Here is a 20,194-nt window from a genome sequence, read left to right on the forward strand (position 1 = left end):
GAGCTAGAAAAAAGGTAAGCAATACAAAATAACATACAGGTATGGGACCTATTATCCAGAATGCTTGGGACATGGGTTTTTCTGGATAAGGGGTCTTTCCGTAATTCGGACCTCCTAGTTGGGATCAAGTACAAGGTACTGTTTTATTATTACAGAGAAAAAGGAAACCATTTTTAAAAATGTGAATTATTTGATTAAAATGACGTCTATGGGAGATGGTCCTTCCGTAAATTTGGAACTTTCTGGATAATGGGTTTCCGGATAAGGGGTCCAATACCAATACCGATACTACTGTTCTATAGTATAAAATGCTTAAATGTACAAAACATGTTGATTAGCATTATTATCCTTTATTTGTTGAAAATTTTTTAGCATATTTTATTCATGTTTTCTAACAAAGCAAAACCAGTAAAAGATAATGCTCTGCTGACTCAAACTTACATGAACAGTTTTTACCTTTCATACATGCCAGGCATGCTGCACATATGAAAAATGCATTTAAATATCATAACAAAATATTTAATATACATATACAGGTATGGGATCCCTTATCCGGAAACCCATTATCCAGAAAGCTCCAAATTACGGAAAGCCTGTCTCCCGTAGACTCCATTTTAATCAAATAATTCAGAATTTTAAAACTGATTTCCTTTTTCTCTGTTGTAATAAAACAGAACCTTGTAATTGATCCCAACTAAGATAAAATAATCCTTATTGGATGCAAAACAATCCTATTGGATTTAATTAATGGTTTACTGATTTTTTAGTAGACTTAAGGTATAGAGATCCAAATTACGGAAAGACCCCTTATCCGGAATACCCATGGTCCCGAGCATTCCGGATAACGGGTCCTATATCTGTATATATATATAACAGAAAAATACAGATTTAGTATTGATCTGTCACTAGATTCCAGCAAAAGAGAAATGTTGTAGTCAGTTGGTCGTACTAGCCAAAAGGATACATTGAGCCAGACACAAGTGAAAGTTGTTTGCATGCATTGTTTCTGCCAGTGACTTATTATTTGTAGAGTAAATGAATCTTCAGCTCAATCCCTGCCAAACAGCCAAACAGGCTTACAAAGCATTTTCTTTTACATGTACTGTCAGTATAAGGATTTGTTTCTCTGAGCAGATCATGGGCTAACAAACTGCCTATTCTCTTTCCTGCATGTACTTACAATGTACAGTGAAGAATAAAAGACTGTACTGATCTATGTGGTCTATTAAATCCTGTGAGTAATAGCCTGAGCAGGGAACAAACCAGACTGAACATAAAATGCTATTATTATCACAAGGCCCCTTTTAAAAATGCAGACATCACAATAAGTTACTGAGACCACTGAGGCAAAACTGAAATCACAGACCCTATTTTAACCTATGATCTAATCAAATCACCATCTATCCAAGTATCCCATCATAGATCAAGCACAGGTTTACATTCCTTCTAATGAAGTGTATTTTCTTCTGTATATACATACATACTATATTTATATAGTGCCACTTATGCACCTCTGCATAGCCTTGTGACAAAACTCTTTGACTCCATAGCAATTTGACAAAGTAGTACACAGTTTAGTAAAATACAAAGTTCTAGTGCACAGCCCTGAAGTAAAACAAAGAAGGATATTTCTTTTTAGTTTGGCGCACTGTCATTATTTTTATTTTGTAAAAATTATGTTTACCTTGTAGAATTGCTATTCAGATTTTCTTAACACCAGATATGTTGCTACCTCCAAGTATATCTGAATGTTACCTCCCATGTATATTGAAAATTACATTTGCTGTTCTCTATGCCTGATGATTCTATTATCTAAACCCCGGTCTTCTGGCTACCTGTCAACACATTACCTTCCTTGTTGCATTTTCTTCATGATAATTTCCCCTGCTACTTTTCCTTTTATCACCCTGCTGAAAACTACACCTGCTGTCTTCACCCCTTCTTTCTCCATAAACCATGCACTAAAGGGTTCTCAAAGATATTAACCCACAATGTGCCCTCTGTTAAACCCAAAATCACAAGCTTTTCTCTGCATAAAAATATGGATATTATTTTTTGCTTAGATGCTTAGTGGTCTCTAACTTGACTCCAACCCCCTAAATTTTCATGACTTTAAGGCAACAATTTATTTTTGTATTAAGCATATTTTTGGGGTAATTTTGCTCAACTGTGGTTAAATCTTTTGAATAACATTTGGTATACACTAAAATGCAAAAATTAAGGATTATGAATTACTGGTCAAAACAGCAATCTTCACCTCCAACCACTTCCCATGTTTATACAGGTATAGAACCTATTATCCAGAATGCTCAAGATTTCCAGACAAAAGGTCTTTCCTTAATTTGGATCTCCAAAGCATAAGTCTATCAACATTTAAACATTAAATGAACCCAAAAGGATTGTTTTGGCTCCAATAAAGATTAATTATACTTAGTTTGGATCAAATACAAGTGCTGTTTTATTATTACAAAGAAAAAAGAAATTCATTTAAAAAAATTAAATTATTTGTTAAAATGGAGTCTATAATAGAGACCATAATATGCAGCTTTCTGGATAACAGATCCTATGCTGTCAGTATGGCATCTCTGCTATTGGCAGTAGTCAAAATGCAATTTAATTAAAGCTGAAGGTGTTTTATATGAATATATTTATTGATATCCTGAAGCAAAGTGCAACTTGAATTACAGTCATTGAATAACAAAATATAAGAATCTATCATTTGTGTCAAATCTTTTTAATTCTGACAGCTTTTTACTACTTACTTAGTAAAAATTAAGAAACATTTAGGGTCAGATTTACTAAAAACTCTAACTATTCCTATTTTTTTCTTTTTAAAAATTCGAATAAACTCATTTCCACGAATGTCTGACATTTACAAAAAGTCTGAACTGAAAAAGTATGTGTGGGAAAAAGTCAGAGAAAAGTCCCGAAACTGCAAATTTTACACATTTTTGCACAAAAACCTCTGCTTTTTTGAACTGTCGTACAAATAACAGCATCTAAAATCCAAAAACCAAATGTTTCCTAGCAAAGAAGGATCCTCCAGAGAAGGGAAGGGACATCTGACATCTTTGTGATCTTGACAAGTTTTAGCTGGCAAATTGTCAGATTCCGATTTTTAGCCATTTTGTTGCACAGTAAATCTCAAAAAAGTTGCAACTTATTTTTTTGTGAGCTTTAGCGCTAAGAAATCCAAATTGGAAAAAATAAATCTGACCGTTAGTAAATGGCCCCCTTAGTATGGTAAATATTTAAAATTCTAAATCAACACTGGAAATCTGGTGATGCCTGTATTCTCTTTATAGCCATTTGATATAAATGTAAAGCAAACTGATTGTCTATAGTTCCCCTTATTGCATTGCAAGTTTTATGCACAATTATGAATATTGGCTTTTACTTGTTGGAGGGTTCTAAATAACATTCAAGTTGAAGCCACTGTGCAGGTGCCATTAGTATAAGGAAAATGAATTATAGTTTAAGAATAGTCATTGTTTAACTTAATTGTGGTTCTACGACCGAGGAAAATAATTAAATATCACTCTTCCTGCTGTTCTAAAAATAAACTGCTACAATTTCTTTATAAAAATGGATTCAGCATCAGTTGTATTGTTCTAATTTGAATGACAATTCTCACTTTTGTATAAAACAAAAGCGTTAGAATATGGCCCTCAATAAGATTAACTTAGCAGGTACTCCAGTAGTTAAAATGGCTTCCTGTGCAGAATAATTTTACTGTACAAGCTACGGAAGTAAGTTAGGGAGTGCCCGGAAATGTGTCTAATAGCAGGCTCCAGGGGCTCTTGCAGACACTTTCCCAAGGTTTCCTGACATTTTTTTTAAAATACCAACTTTACTCCCTCTTTATCGGGAGGAAATGGGCTTTGAACAGCCTTTGTCTCTGAAGGCATACTTTTAGCAGAATGCTGGCGGATAAGCTCATTTTTTAATAGGTCAATTGTAAATTTCATAAAATGTTTGGAGTTTGCTTCTTCTAAAAATGTATTTGTGTTATTTCTGAATATTCCAGGTCTTGATTTGATCATAGACCGCTCTTTGAAAAGATCTCCATAGAAAGATTAAAAATACATTTTCAGTAAAGATGCTTTGAGATGCCTTATAGATGCTGCTTTAGAGGGGTATACTTGAAATCTATAGCAATGGAGAACTCTAAAGGGGAGCTAAATCTCAGAACATCATCTTGGCAACTGAATGTAAATGAAGCCAGAAGGGGTCCTTCACTTATGCCCCAGACCCAAGTCCAGTAAGGAATGTGCCCCTTAGTGCTCATTTAGACAACATTTGTGTCTAGAGGTTGTGCAATACCATATTAGTAGCTGATCATTGAATAAGGAGGAATACAAAAAATGATAACCAGTGAATATATGGTTAAAAATTACTACCCTCAGCACTACTATTAGGCAGACTGCACAGCACAATGTTGGGTGTGCAAAGAAACATTTGTCAATTCACTATAACATGCAACATTTCGCTATGCCAGCAGGGGGCTACTGGTTACACTCTCCAAGGTTTTACTAAACTACCGTATACAAATAGCAGTTACTCATACAGTATAACACAAACTGCACTTTGATGGGGAAATCACAGTGTCCTGTCATGGATTTTAAAACTACTCGTAGCAGTCTAGAAATCGGTTTCATTGTTTACTAGGTCTAATACACAGTACAACATAAACAATGTAAGCTATATCTGGTTACACGCAGCTACTAATCTCCTGCTCTAACATATGCTTTAGGCCAATGGAATGCACAACAATTTAGCCACTAATATTATAGTGATATAAAGAAATAGCAGTTATAAGCATGTTTCCCTACCTGCTGCTTTTAAATGCTTTGCTCTGCTTAAGGCAGATGGTGCAACTCTTTCATGAGATTGGCTTACAAACTTTCTGAGGGAACTGTGGTAGCCTTTATATGACATGGGTCTAATGCATACTAGATGAAGGACACTTTAAAGAGACACTATATGCTATATGGTATACAGGTACACAGTTCATTTTGTCTGTATAGTATTGGAGAAAATACTGTATGTTTTCTAGCAACATTTAAAGAGAAAGAGCGCTCATGTACACTTTGCCAGCTAGTCTGTAATGACAATAGTGAGAGTTGGTTTTGCTTTTTTGTTAAAATGTCCCACAATGCATAAAATTCTATTTGACAAGTACACTTGGCCCCTAGCTGCTGAAAACAACCACTCAAAGAAATCCAAACAATGTAACAAGAATATTATTGTATGTAAACAATACAATGTTGTTATTCTAAAAAAGGCATACAATATTGTTATTCTACAAAGGGAACACAACCAGATCTTGATTTTCAGTTCTCATCATTTACATCCCGTATTATTACTTAATAATTCCTGGCCATAAATAAATAACTGCAATATTTAAAAGAAAAAACAGGTGTACCATATGATACCCAAAACAAAATAAATGTAAATAACTCCTCAAGTCTATATTATCTGCATTCTAATTAAACTGATCTGCTATAAAGGATACATATTGCATTACTGCAAAACCCCCCAACCTTGTAGGCAATAATAAATTAAATGATATGGTGCCAGTTTCACTCTGGGCTGAAATTATTATAAATCATAATCTTTAAAAATGGCCCCTTTATTGGGGATCCCTATTGATCTGCTACAGTCCCTGTTTCAAATAAGGGATGAGCGTGTTCTAATGGTCTCTGCCAGAAGCACAGTTGGAGGGGAATAGCCAATCACAGCCCTGCAGTCACACAAGCAAAGACAGGCTTCAGTTCCCTATCAAGTCAGCCTAGCTTATTGGCTCCTTCCCTATAGTGCAGCCTTGGAAAGTAAGCAGAAGAAAGCAGAACAGATGTGTAAGACTGGTAGGGTTTTTGGAAACAATTTCAATAAATCAGCCAAAAACACAACTTTTTTTAAGCACTGGTACATTCTTGTTTTTAGTATAATAGGTCCACTTCAAAGATTCTGAATCCCTAAATAGCTACCAAGTAGTGTAAGTAATATTTGCCTCGCTTAACATCTGACTATACATGTCAAGTAAGTGTATGGAAACAAATGTTATAAGTAATAGCAACATGGGGTTTATAAACGTAAATGCATTGCAAATATGTCAATGCACCGTACAGATTCACCTCACACTAAAACTGCCATACCTTTAAAGGTCACTCATTTAACAAGGTTGCCAAATGATCAGATATTTTGTCCAATAGGATGATCAATATTAGGCTGATTCGATTGTTTCATCTTTGGACCAAAATATTGGATCACAATCAGAGTAAATGCTGGCCATTGGGATGAGGACTACATCAACTACATGTCCGCCCCCACACAGGATTTTTAAACCTGCCCAATTGATATTTGGGAATATTCGCCAGGCCAGTCAGAAGGACTTAATCGGCAGCTTTTATCAGCCTATGTATGGCCACCTGAAGGCAGCATACATAAAGCAGTTGACTTTCAGTAACATAGGGTTGCTGGCCCTGGGAAGGCAAAATTAGTCGCCCGCGACAAATCTCCCTGTTCACGGGCGACTAATCTCCCCGAGTTGCCATCAATTGCCATCCCACCGGCACACACGGCAGCGCGATTTCTGCAAATCGCTTCAGGGAGATTAGTCGCCCGCGAACAAGGAGATTTGTCGCGGGCGACTAATCTCCCCGTGTGCCAGAGCCCTAAGATGTATTTTTCTATAATTAATAAAACATGGGTGTGCAGGCTATTCTTCACAAAGACCACTAAATTATCTACATATTTCTAATGATATTTGCAGTAATATTCATTCCCTTGTAAAAACTATATTGACTCCAGAAAATCCAAAACATACTACACTCATTTTTGCTGCTTTTCACTAACAACAAATTAAATGCAGACACACTGGTCAAATTTGCACCTGGGAGTAACCTATAGGAACCCATTTGTTAGCTCTGTGTACTCAGCTTCAGGTAAAACATTGAAAGCAAAAATGTGATTGCTTGTTATGGGTTATTTTTTTTTAATAAGATATATTAAAATCTATTAATATCAAAATAATTGCATAATACAAGTATGTGCTCGGTTATCCAGAAACCCATTATCCAGAAAGTTCTGAATTATGGGAAGGCCATCCCCCGTAGACTCCATTATAAAGAAATAATTCTAATTTTTAAAAATAATTTCCTTTTTCTCTGTAATAATAAAACACAAACTAATTAATCCTTATTGGAGCAAAACAACCTTATTGGGTTTATTTAATGTTTACATGATTTTTAGTAGAAGGTATGGAGATCCAAATTAAGGAAAGATCCCTTAACTGGAAAACCCCAGGTCCCAAGCATTCTGAATAACAGGTCCCATATCTGTACATGAGATTAATAACAACATACATTTGTTGCCTAACAAAAAAGACTTTAACTTCCTAGATGAATTATAACCATTATTATTAGCAGCAAATAAACCACTCTTACCTCTGCAATTGAGTTTTCATTAAGTTGTGTAGTTGTAGGAAGAAAGACGTCTGTAGCTACAGTAGGGCTCAGGTCACTAACATACCAGCTTGTGCCATTTGGACTATTTAATTCTGTGCTGTTGGCCATCAGTATTAATGGCGTGGAGGTGCCATTTGAAACATCATTTGTTGTTGGACTTGGGTGGTTGGTTGGTGGCTTTGTTATACTTGGGTTCTTGGTTAGTGGCATTGTTGTACTTGTACTGTTTGTTGGTGACTTTGTTGTACTTGACCTGTTGGTTGGTGACTCTGCTGTACTTGACCTGTTGGTTGGTGGCTTTGTTGTACTTGGCCTGTTTGTTGGTGACTTTGTTGTACTTGACCTGTTGGTTGGTGACTTTGCTGTACTTGGCCTGTTGGTTGATGGCTTTGTTGTACTTGGCCTGTTTGTTGGTGGCTTTGTTGTACTTGGCCTGTTGGTTGGTGGCTTTGTTGTACTTGGCCTGTTGGTTGGTGGCTTTGTTGTACTTGGCCTGTTGGTTGGTGGCTTTGTTGTACTTGGCCTGTTGGTTGGTGGCTTTGTTGTACTTGGGCTGTTGGTTGGTGGCTCTGAAAACAACATATTTTCTGTTAGATAAAAAATGACTGCTGTACAAAATAAAAAACTTATTTTTCCCATTGAGCCGCATCCAATTCAATGAAATAACCGTATCTCTGCTGAAGTTTATTGGAGAAAAATGGAACTGAATTTGGAGAAAACTCTTTCTCTTCAAACTAAATCTCACCCTTAAGATTTCATGTGATAAGTCATAAAATAATGTTTTCTCATTGATTGGAGCCTTTATATGGTCTTGTTCTGGTGGGAAGTTATGGACTGTTTAAGTGACAATCTAGCTCTAATTGGATGTGGAATCATAGATGAGCTATTACCACAAACTAAGACTAGAATACCATGTATGTAGAATGCCGAGGTTTTGCTCTAAAAAGGCTCACTATGTCTTATATTAAGATTCTATAGAAGACTATGTGAAAACTGGAACTGCATTAGGAGAAAAGTTTATTCTCCTTGAATTAAATCTTGACCATAAGTTTTCAGGTGATAAACCATAAAATAACATATTTTCATGTTACTAAATCTGGAAACAGATACTGTTACAACTCTGGATTTAAAAGCTCTTCATTTTTATATATAGATCATAAAACATAATTTGTTTTGTTCTCCATATTATTATTAAGATCAATCCAAATATTTTTTTGTTTTTCTTTTCTTTTTGCCACCAGTTTTCAGTCCATGGTCAGGTTAGTTTTCATTCAGCTCTGATGGCTAGTTTAATACTTCCAAATTGGTGTGGGGTTTCACATGCAAATACATACTGTATTTACTACTACCCTTTTGAAAAAATAAGAAGTGATTGTTCTAAAAATGTACTGAATAGTAGTGATGTGCGGGTTAACTCAACCCACCTAGCCTGCAAAATGTTGCCATTGTAGGACCTGCACTCAACCTGTACCTGTTTCTTTGCACTCTGTACACTACTTCTGCACATGCCTTAATTTCCATAACATGGAAACTTTGGGAGCAGAGGAAAAGTGTACGTCCCCAGTCTAACCCACACCCAACCTGAACCTGCAAATTTCAACCCTAGCCTATGGGTAAACCCCTGGTCTTATTGGTTGTGGGTCAACCCACACATCACTACTGGATAGGTTAGTGACATAAGTCACTAGCTGTTCAGAGACGCAGGACACTGAGGCATTTTACAGTTCCAGAGAAAAGCAGGTTATATCAGCAAGCTCTCACTCACAGCAGAAAAACCTCTACAGATAGGGCCAGCTTTAGTTTGATTAAAAAAAAAAAAGCTATTTGCTAATTCAGTTCAAGAGCTATATGCAATTCAATCAAAAAAATATATATCTCACTATTTAGCTCTTACTGTAAGCACTCTATAAAAGTCAATGGGAAAAACTGGAACTGTATTAGGAGAAAAGTTTTTTTCTGCTCAAATTGAATCTCACCCTGAATATGAATATGGCACATAACTGGATAACTACTGGCACTAAAAACTCTGCAGAAATTTGCTATCATTCAGAGCTGACTAGATGCACCCATAAGTAAAAAGTGTTAAAATATATTTTGATATGATACAAATATATTGTGGTAAAAACTTCATGTCAATTAATGTCAAATATCATATCAATAAGGTGTGCTAAAATGAATATTAGTCAAATTAATATGGCACAACTATTTTACGATGATACAATTGAATCGTTAAAGAAATGTCAAATGTCACTACTTATACATTTGTCTTTGTAAATAACTAAGCCTACAACCTAACATACTATTTTTAAGAAGCCCCTCAAGAACTAGTTATGAAAAGGGCCAATTAACGTTACAGAGTGTCGATTACCCTTTACCTGTGCATAAGCTCCAGTTGGTAGCCACTCCTTGATCATCCACTTCAATCCTTCTCCAGGTATTGGGGTATTTCATACCCTTTCTTACTACAAGCCTTGGCCCTTGTTTTCTGAGAAAAAGAGATGTCTCTGCAACCTCAAGTAGATTTTCATAGCATGTCCACTTAGGGGCCTTAAAACAGGACAACATTAAGGCTGGGCGTGAGTGTGCAGCTGAAGAATTTGAGATACCAAGACACATAGCAGACTTCATATGTTGAAGCTTTCCATCCTCTGTCCATTTCCACTGCTGGCCACGGCTGGTCATGTTGCATCTTCCAACACTTACAATCTTGCTTACAATAATGCACTGATTTTTCTGGTCATGAAGAATGAGAAAGCCCCCTAAAGATAAAAAGAACAATGAATATAAGTTATTAATATTCAAGGCTACAATTTAACATGTGTAATTTCATGGGAGTTGTACGCTGGATGTAATATTGTTTACCTAAAATAATAAAGAACCACTCGGAGACCAGAGCTGGGTGGAATATAATGGCCGCAGCTTATTTATTAAATCTCACCAAAATAAACACAAAATGAACCAAGCACGCCAGAATAATAACTCTTCCAGCTGCCTTATTTTAAATATTTTGACTCCGCCTTAATGCCAGCCAGGAGCATATCAAATTTGTTTCAACTCTCCCATTAATTTTAGACCAACATAAACACCTCCAAGCTGCGACAATATATATATATTTATATTTTTTTTTATACAACTACTGAATTATAATCATTACAAATTAAACACTAACATGGGGTGGGTGGGAACGTCTTAAGACCGCTCCTGATGGAAGGTGAGCCTGTGCCCAAGAGTTTGCCCTTTTATACCCCCGTACCCTGTACATGTGACCCATTATAGCCAATCTTCTGTTAGCCCCCTTTTCTTGCCAGGACCCCTTGCTCAGCTGCTGCTTAATTTTCATCAGGAACCCCATTACCCACCAGGTGCGTTATCATTAACCCTGCCACTGCTGCTCCCCCCAGCTACAGTCCCATGCTACCTACAGCCCTAGATTAGGCCCTCCGTCTACATTAGATAGAAAGCGTAAATGGTATATTAATGGAAACGGTATATAATGGAAATGGTATATAAATCATCATTTGGATCTATCCATGAATTTAACACAGCCTCCTTGTCTTGACTGTAAAGGAAGGTGCACTACATTCCCAAACAGAAAATCTCTTATGCCGCACACAGTTGTGCCCAACTACAGTCTTATCAGTCCCCTTTTATTTTGGTACTGCAAATCTAAAAGCTGCCGAAGATTTTTTGCCAAGCTTTTCTTAGAAAGAAACACTGTATGATTAGCAAGCTTGCGCAGGGTTTCCTTTATGACGACCTGATCACAAAATCTTGGGAAATCATAAATGGTCCTCAGATGTTTACAGATTAACATGTAGCTTTATTTGTTATTGCCTTTAAGGAATGCTTTTAAATTAATGTTATTCTGCCAGTGGGTTACAAGAGTATATGTTTAAAGGAGTACAGAGCTAGCAGGTTAAGCAAATATTTTCATGGATCCAACCAAAAAAGCAAATTGTGAGACATCAGTTTCAGTTGTACAGGTATAGGTTGCCTTATCCAGAAAGAACCGAATTACCGGAAAACCATCTCCCATAAAACCCATTTTAAGCAAATAATTCTAGTTTTAAAAATGTTTTTCTTAATCTGTAATAAAAAAAACAGTATACCTTTCTTGAGCCTAACTAAGCTGCGTGAGTCCATATAAGTGCCAAAACAATCCTGCTGGGTTTATTTCCTGTTTAAATGATTAGTAGCAGACCTAAGTTATGGAGATACTAATTACATAAAGACCATTTAGCCAAAAAAAACCCAGGCCCAGAGCATTCAGGATAATAAATCCTATACCTAGAAACATATTCTCTGTACTATACATTTCTAATTCTAATTCTACAACAGCTATCTCACTGCCCTCATGGTAATTGGTATCAATATTAGTACACCCCAATTGATTTAGCAGAATATATTAAAACACCACCTGTGCCTGCCCCACTGTCAGCAACCTTAAGGGCAAGGGCACATGGGGTGAATTGTCAGGCTGCGTTTATCCGCCCTTACACTTAAAAAATCTTTTAGTTGTGCCTGCACCCGGAAGCACTGAATCCGTTCGGGTGCCGGCAAACACAGCCGATATCCACCAAAAATGCAAGACTTGGCATGTGTTGGTGGATATAGACTGTGTTTGCCTGCACAAGGGCGGATTCAGTGCTTCCAAGTACAGGCACAACTAGAAGTGTAGGTGCAGATTGTCAGCCTGTGCTTATCCATACATACATGATAAACCATAGAATAATGTTTTCTAATTTATTTTAATCTAGCCTTTTATATGGTCTTGCCCAAGGGTGGGAAAATTCTGGTGGGAAGTTATGGGCTGTCTGAGTGACAATCTAGCTCTACATTGCATTACTTCTCCTGAACTTTACAAATGTGGAATTAAAAATGAGCTATTACCACACACTGAGAATATTTATCATGCTGTATAAAAACTGGAGTAAAACATTACTCATAGCAGCCAGTCAGATGCTTTGCTTTGGTTGTCTAACTGTTGAAATCTAATTGCTGATTGGCTGCCCTGGGCAACATCACCGGTAATGCTTCACTCCGCTTTTTACACAGCATGATAAATATACCCCTTATGATACTTTGCATGTAGAATTCCACTGTTTTGCACTAAAAATGCTGTTATCCTTCACTGGCATAGGCGCAATTCCCCTACAATCTCATACTGGCTAAATCTTATTAATAAGATGTTACCATTAATAAAACTCAAATATAAAGCCAGGGGTATAGTAACAACATTTTAATAAGATTTGAGGAACTTGGGTTAATATTAACCCCATAGGGCTGATTCACTAAAGTGCGATAAATTTTATTGCACGCTTTTTTGCGTTAAAATAGACGCGAAAATTAGCGCGCAATTCACTATAGTATTATAGCGTGCGTTTTTAAGTCGCCATATCGCATGCGTTAATTTTCACGCTGAAAGGAATACGATCGCATGATTCACAAACACTTAGGCGCGCTAAATATCGCATTGGTCGATGCGAAAATTAGCACCTACTTCAGGCAGGCGATAAATGATAGAAAAGTACAGTAAATGAGTTTTTGGCAATAAAATATGGACTTAGCAGTGTTATTTATTCAAGTATGTGTTTTTGTACGAAATTTTACTAAAGTCTTGGCATGTATGTAATTTCGCTACTATAGCGGTAAATATTTAGTCGCCATAATATGCAATACTGTAGTGGTAAATATTTAGTCGCCATAATATGCAGTACTATAGCGGTAAATATTTAGTCGCCATAATATGCAGTACTGTAGCGGTAAATATTTAGTCGCCATAATATGCAGTACTGTAGCGGTAAATATTTAGTCGCACAAAATACATTACTAGGTATATTTTGGTGATTTCTTTGTCGCGACTTTGTAATCTCGCGACTTGTGGACATTTTGTAGCGATTTTGTGACATGTGCAACTTGCAGCCATTTTGTGTCATTGAGCCTGCAGTCACACTACAGAGAGCATCATGCCTGGGGTATCTGATCTGCTACCAGGGGAGAGGCGCTATATTGTGTCATTTTTCCTGCGCTCAGGATATGACAGCCTGCCGCTGGGGCCCTTAGGGGTCCACGAGAGGAAGAGGGCGATCCTGCGCGAGCTCAAAGATGGGTTGCTCGCCAGGTTTGCCCTTGATGTGGACCTCCGCCTGCTCCAGCGCATATGGTCGGACCTGAAGCGCAGGAATTCAGATCTGGTCGCTGAAATAGCGGAAGGTAATTATTGTACTTTATTATGCTTTTACAGAATACGTTCAGTAAAAGATTTAGCAAGTAATTTGAACTAAAAGTACAAATGTTAGAAATGTCAGGGATGACGAAAGTAACATAGTAACATAGTAAGTTGGGTTGAAAAAAGACATACGTCCATCATGTCCAACCATAATGCCAGTGAGGAACTGAAACGTTGGTCACAATAAACCTCTGAATATTATTTCACATCTTTGTGACTCCTTGTGAAAATCCTGTGTGTGCCATCACCCCATGCCTGTCTAGATTTTGTTTTGCCACAGGCACCCAGGTATTATTGTTCCTTATGGTGTGCAGCTTCCCAGCACTTCGTATTGTATATATATATATATATATATATATATATATATATATATATATATATATATATATAGAAAATAATCATCTGTGGCCAGCACACCCTTCAATGTTTTATCAAAATTTTTTTATTGTAGATATATTGTTAAACCTTGGTTTTAACAATATATCTACAATAAAAAAAATTTGATAAAACATATATATATATAAATATAGATATATATATATATATATAGTCTCTAGAAAGCCGGCACTCACGTTTAGAAGTCACAGGATGCCCGGGTGCAGTGTTGAAAATTCAGGAAACATGTCAAAAGTAGAATACCGCACTCACAGGACTTAGTAGAAGATAATGAAGATTTATTGTTCACAGCATACAACTGACGTTTCGGCTGTATCCACAGCCTTTATCAAAGTGATAAAGGCTGGGGATACAGCCGAAACGTCAGTTGTATGCTGTGAACAATAAATCTTCATTATCTTCTACTAAGTCCTGTGAGTGCGGTATTCTACTTTTGACATATATATATATATATATATATATATACAGGTATAGGACCCATTATCCAGAATGCTTGGGACCAAGAGTATTCCGGATAAGGGGTTTTTCTGTAATTTGGAACTCCATACCTTAAGTCTACTAAAAAAAATAAAACATTAATTAAACCCAATAGGATTGTTTTGCATCCAATAAGGAATATTTATATCTTAGTTGGGATCAATTACAAGGTACTGTTTTTTTCTACAGAGAAAAGGGTAATCAGTTTTAAAATTCTGAATGATTTGATTAAAATGGAGTCTATGGGAGACGGGCATTCCGTAATTTGGAGCTTTCTGGATAACGGGTTTCCGGATAAAGGATCCTATACCTGTATATACACATCTATTTTCAAATACATATGCATAAATAAGTTTAAAGCAGGGGGGAAGCAGCAGGGAGCGGCCCATAGTATGATTCATTTGGGGAAGGGCCACGAATGTTTTAGGGGGCCCTGGCTAACAATGTCTGTGTGTCCTTTGTATTGATGTGAGGGTTCACAGGGGGAGGAGCCAGTGGGGGCCCAAAAAATGTTGTTGTGAGGGGCCCCGTTATTTATGATGGTGTATGAATGTATATATATATATATGTATAATATATTACACAAAATAACATCTTGCAATATTATCTCACAGAACTTCAGCTGGTGCCTCATCCCCAGGCCCAACCCCAGGCACACCAGGCTCCTGTGGCCCCCGAGGCCCACCAGGCTCCAGAGGCCCACCAGGCTCCACAGGCCCCCGAGGCCCCAGCACCCGGCCAGGCCCCAGCACCCGGCCAGGCCCCAGCGCCACCAGAGGCCCCAGAGGCAGAAGAGGCCCCCCAAGGCAGAAGAGGCCCCCGAGGCCCCGGACACTCCCCCCCTTCATTCCTCCCCCAGTTTCCCCCCAGGCCCTTGAGTTCTCAAGGTGCCCAGCGGACTCACCCCAGGCCAAGCGCTGGGCACCAGGTTCTCCTGCCGACGAGAGACCATCACGCAGGTCAATGCAGGAGGACCTGGATACCATCAAGGCCGAGTTGGCCCAGCTCCGGGGGGAAATGGCCGAGCTGCGGAGGGACATCAGAGAACTCAAGGGCAGCAAGCCCTAAGTTTTATTTTCCCTATTTTTTTCTATTTTAAAAGTTTTTATTGTTAAAATAAAAGTTTTTATTTTTCTACTTTTGAACTGGTTAATGTCTAATTATTTTTCCTTCCTTGATATGGTATTCTATACTTTCATGTAGTTTCTCCTACACTCTTACATTTATCAGTAACAGCATCAATATGCTATATGGGTTAAATTTTTGCAAATATTCTTCCAACAATTTTGTCTTTAGCCCATTTTGCTGAATAGTAAAACTTGCGTTAATTAGTACGTAGCGTATTTTCTGGCAAGCATGATAACTGCCAATCAAATGTTTTGTTGCCAGAATAATTGCAATATTATATTTGTCCCCGTTTAATAAAGTGCCCATAACATATTTGCCACTTAATTTAAGCCACTTTAGCAAACGGACCCCTAAGTATTTGGCTAAATATTCTTAAATGCCCCCCCTATTTTATTATCTCTAGCACTTCTTTTTTTTTCTTACTTATATTTTTATTGTTTTTTAAGGTTTTTTTTGCAAATAAACATTTATACAGCACCTCTCTAGCACTTCTGTGCTCTCCAGGGCAAAATGTCGCCAGTTTTATGCTGCCGATTGCCGCGTGCGTAATGTCGCGACAATTAGCACTTGCGATAATTAGCGTGCATGCGAAAAATACCGCGCACATTATTTACCGCGACAAAAATATTGCATGCAGTATCGCGCGTAAATTAGCGCAAGTGTGCTAATAGTGAATTGTGCGATAAGTCGCGGAAATTTAGACGCAATAAAATTTTTACCGCACGTTATTTCGCACTTTAGTGAATTGGCCCCCATGTCTCAAGTTTAATCAATACTGGTTGCATTTCAGGCCCTATATCCTCAACCTCATACAGTATTTCATTGGAATCTAGCGGCAGCTATGGGAATGACCAGAAGAACCTAAGTGAAACCATCCATAACAGTCTCTCCATCCACACGTATTTCAAATTCACACTGGAGATTGACAAGTCATCACTTCCTGGCACAAATACATCATCCTACAAGGCCACTAGGTTCCTAAATACATACCACTGAGCATGTTTGAATATGGTGAAATTCTAGTAAATATTAAAGTGAGGTTTAAAGAAGGGTGTGTGTTAGGGATCCTATATAGTATTAAACTGAAAATGCTGAATCTTTTTTTGTTTTACATTTTTAACTAGAAAGAATCTCTAAAACTTACCAAGTTTGAATTAACTTCCTTATTCTCTTTGACTGATTTTAGGCATATACTTTTGTCCTATACTATCCCATTATAATGTTTATGCCTCACGCTCTGTTGACTTACTAGTAACCATTACTTAGGGGCAGATTTATCAAAATGTGAGTTTACAGCTTAATACATAAGAAATCACCTGCATTCTATTCATTCCTATGTGATTTTTAGAAGCATATGTGTGCAGTGTGTGTAGCAGTGGGCCTAACTTTCTCAGAGCACTTTTACCAAATAAGGCCATGGTCTTTAAACTGTACATAGAGCGTCCAGATTCTTGAATGTCTCACCAGATTCTCTGTACAGTTATTTTACTAGCCTGCACCCATACAATTCACTTTAATAATGTGAACTCTCTTTAAATACACCCATTGATAGTTTGCAATACTAGCTTCTAACCTTAGGAATATTTTTATTCCCCTACATGTTCAACATGGGATTATTAATTATTGTATCTTATTACTTTACATTTCTTAAGTATTTCTTAAAGAACAACTAAATATAACATAAATTTTCAAAAACAAATTATCACCTATCCTAAAATGCTGGATCCAAAAATCAGCTATTTGCTTACTTCACCGGCACTGGCATCAGCTTCTTTTGCACAGAGCAGACGCCATTTTGCCTAGCCATGTGTTATGTATGTGCATAAGCTGTGTTATGTTTTACAGTATCTAGTAGAATTAAGTCTAAAACAACTGGACTTTTCTGAGTTTTTCTTGAAAACGTTTCACCACTCATCCGAGTGGCTTCTTCAGTTCAAATGACTGGTAGGGAATTCCCCGGTATTTAAACTCTTGATGGTAGTAGAGTCACAGACATCCAATCACAATTGTTCCATTGAACTTGTTCAGTTAGGTGTTAGCTGAAACTGACAGGTGTAAGAAGGTATGATCCAATCACAATGGTACCAAGATTCTCATTGATAAAGGTGTTAATCCTTCAAAGTACATGACTGGAAGTGTGAACTGTTGTGAAACTGCCGGGGTAAGGATGTCAACGCGCCATTGTATGTTGGTGACAAGCGGTGTCTCAGGCCCCCTCCTCTGTTCAGGGATGGTTTTTCCAGGCTGGCATAAATGGCCTCTTTCACACCTCTTTCAAACCATCTGTCCTCTCGGTCCAAAATATGCACGTTACTGTCCTCAAAAGAGTGACCTTTTTCTTTGAGTCTTGTCCTGAGGAGTTTGCCCGCCTATGTTGGGCCATTCTCTTACAGAGAGGTTGTTTTGTCTCCCCAATGTATAAGTCTGAACACTCTTCCCTACACTGGACAGCATAGACCACATTACTTTTCATGTGCTTGGGTGTTGGGTCTTTCGGGTGCACCAGCTTTTGTCTCAGGGTGTTGCTGGGTTTGAAAAACACAGGAATGCGATGTTTGTTGAAAATTCGCCTAAGTTTTTCCGATGTTCCAGCAACATATGGGATGACTATGTTGTTTCGCCTGCTGTGTTCCTCCCTTCTGTTTGTAGGTCTGGTCTTTCTGTTGGTCTTTGATTTGGTTTTGATGAAGGCCCAGTCTGGGTACCCACAAGTTTTCAGAGCTCCTTTTAGATGTTTATATTCTTTCTCCTTAGCCTCTGCATTGGATGCCACAGTTTCAGCCCGATGATGTAGAGTCCTAATTACACCCAGTTTATGTTCCAAAGGGTGGTGGGAATCAAACAGCAAGTACTGGTCTGTGTGGGTGGGTTTCCTGTATACTTCAATATCCAGGTCCCTCCCCTCTTTGATAACTATAGCACAGTCCAAAAAAGCCAGTTTGCTGTCTTTCACATCTTCCCTTGTGAACGTGATGTTTTTGTCCACCGAGTTTATGTGTTTGGTGAAGGCTGGAACCTCGTGTTCTTTAATTTTGACCCAGGTGTCATCCACATATATCATGACCTGGATGAATGAGAATCTTCATAGACATGTGTTATGTTTTATTAAGTTATATGCTTTTGAAGGATGTTAGAATGTTGCAGCCTTGGGAAATAGTGGGAGGAGACTAGGAAGCTAGTAAGAATTAAACATGGTCAACTGTTAACAACCTGCCTGCATTATTGTCCTGCATCACTGATATAACAATGGCGACAAGGACATCTGAACCCTCTGTGCAACCCCCTGAAAAGTTTCTGCAGCACCCTGGAGAGCCTGCAGTGCCCTGGGATCTCTGGTATGAACAGTTTTCTATCTACTTACTGGCACTCCGTGTCTAGTAAAATGTGCCACACAGCGGCTCAGGCAGGAGGAGCAGGAAAGTATATTGATGACATTTCGGAGCCTCATGTGACTTGAACGTCATCACTGAACACACAAGTGCACAAGCAAGGCTCGAGGAGAATGTTATGCGCATGCCCTGAATGAGGAATTTTCCTAAAGTGACAGACAGAATTTTTTTTTTATGTGTGGATTATAGAAAATTGAAAAAGGTCATGCAGTCTGTTCGTATGTACATGTACACATGATGACCAATTTATTGAGCTAGAATTACTTTTGGAGTTTTTCTCCTTTAGTTATTTAAAAGGTCCAGTTATGGTTTTTTAGTTTATTGAATTAAAATATGGAATATAAAGGTGAAAGGTGAAAGGCATCAGTCACTACAAAACCATTTTTTCACACTAAGGGTAATACAGTAATTTCCAATTTGCAGGAATCAATCATTTTACAGCATTGAGCAACTGGAGTTCTATGCTAGACAAGAAAGAAAAGGCTGGCTGGGGTTCATGAAAAAATAGAACATATCTAGGGTATATAACAAAATCTACCCATAGGAATGGGCCTGCTGGCCTGCAGTCTGCCACAGGGGCAATGAGTTTTTTTATACCCCCCCAATGCTCACCTCCATTATTTTACCTCCCATATCTCCTGGTCAGAAAATATGCCAGTTTGCCAAAATGCACACATGATCTCACACCCAATTTTGTGTTACTGGGTGGTTCCTTGTATGAATAAATCATATGGTTGCCCACCAATTCCGCCCCCTGAGAGACTACTCAGTATCCACTGGGCTGTGTCAAATTTTCAATAGGCAGGAAACCACAAGGGGTCTTCAAGGTTGGTTTTGCCAGTTTTGTCCCCCCCTTTTTTTTTAAACCACACCTATGTTATCACAAGAACTTTTTAGACAATATCCACATTAATGGTGATAGCACACCAAATAATTGATGCTCATTGAAGGGATATCCCCCATCACTCATGTGTGCAAGAAGTTTATTATGTCAAATTAAGCCACACCCTTAAATCCATATAGCTCCTCCTCCCCTGTGGATAGCACAGCACAGAGGCCACCAGTTCGACAGCACTGGCTTACATCATTAGCAATATGGATAAAGA

The 20,194-nt window shown here is 37.9% G+C and overlaps 1 protein-coding gene across 1 annotated transcript in view; it reads right to left on the reverse strand.

The window, feature by feature from the left end:
* Positions 1-20,194, reverse strand: part of ptprb (protein tyrosine phosphatase, receptor type B) — a 58,286-nt gene that overhangs the window by 35,738 nt on the left and 2,354 nt on the right. Inside the window, 2 exon segments of the mRNA NM_001137616.1 lie at positions 7,449-8,038; positions 9,845-10,228. Of these exon segments, the coding sequence (NP_001131088.2) occupies positions 7,449-8,038; positions 9,845-10,228 (974 nt within the window).

This window comes from Xenopus tropicalis, chromosome 3 (genome assembly GCF_000004195.4).
Source record: "Xenopus tropicalis strain Nigerian chromosome 3, UCB_Xtro_10.0, whole genome shotgun sequence".
Lineage (NCBI taxonomy): Eukaryota > Metazoa > Chordata > Amphibia > Anura > Pipidae > Xenopus > Xenopus tropicalis.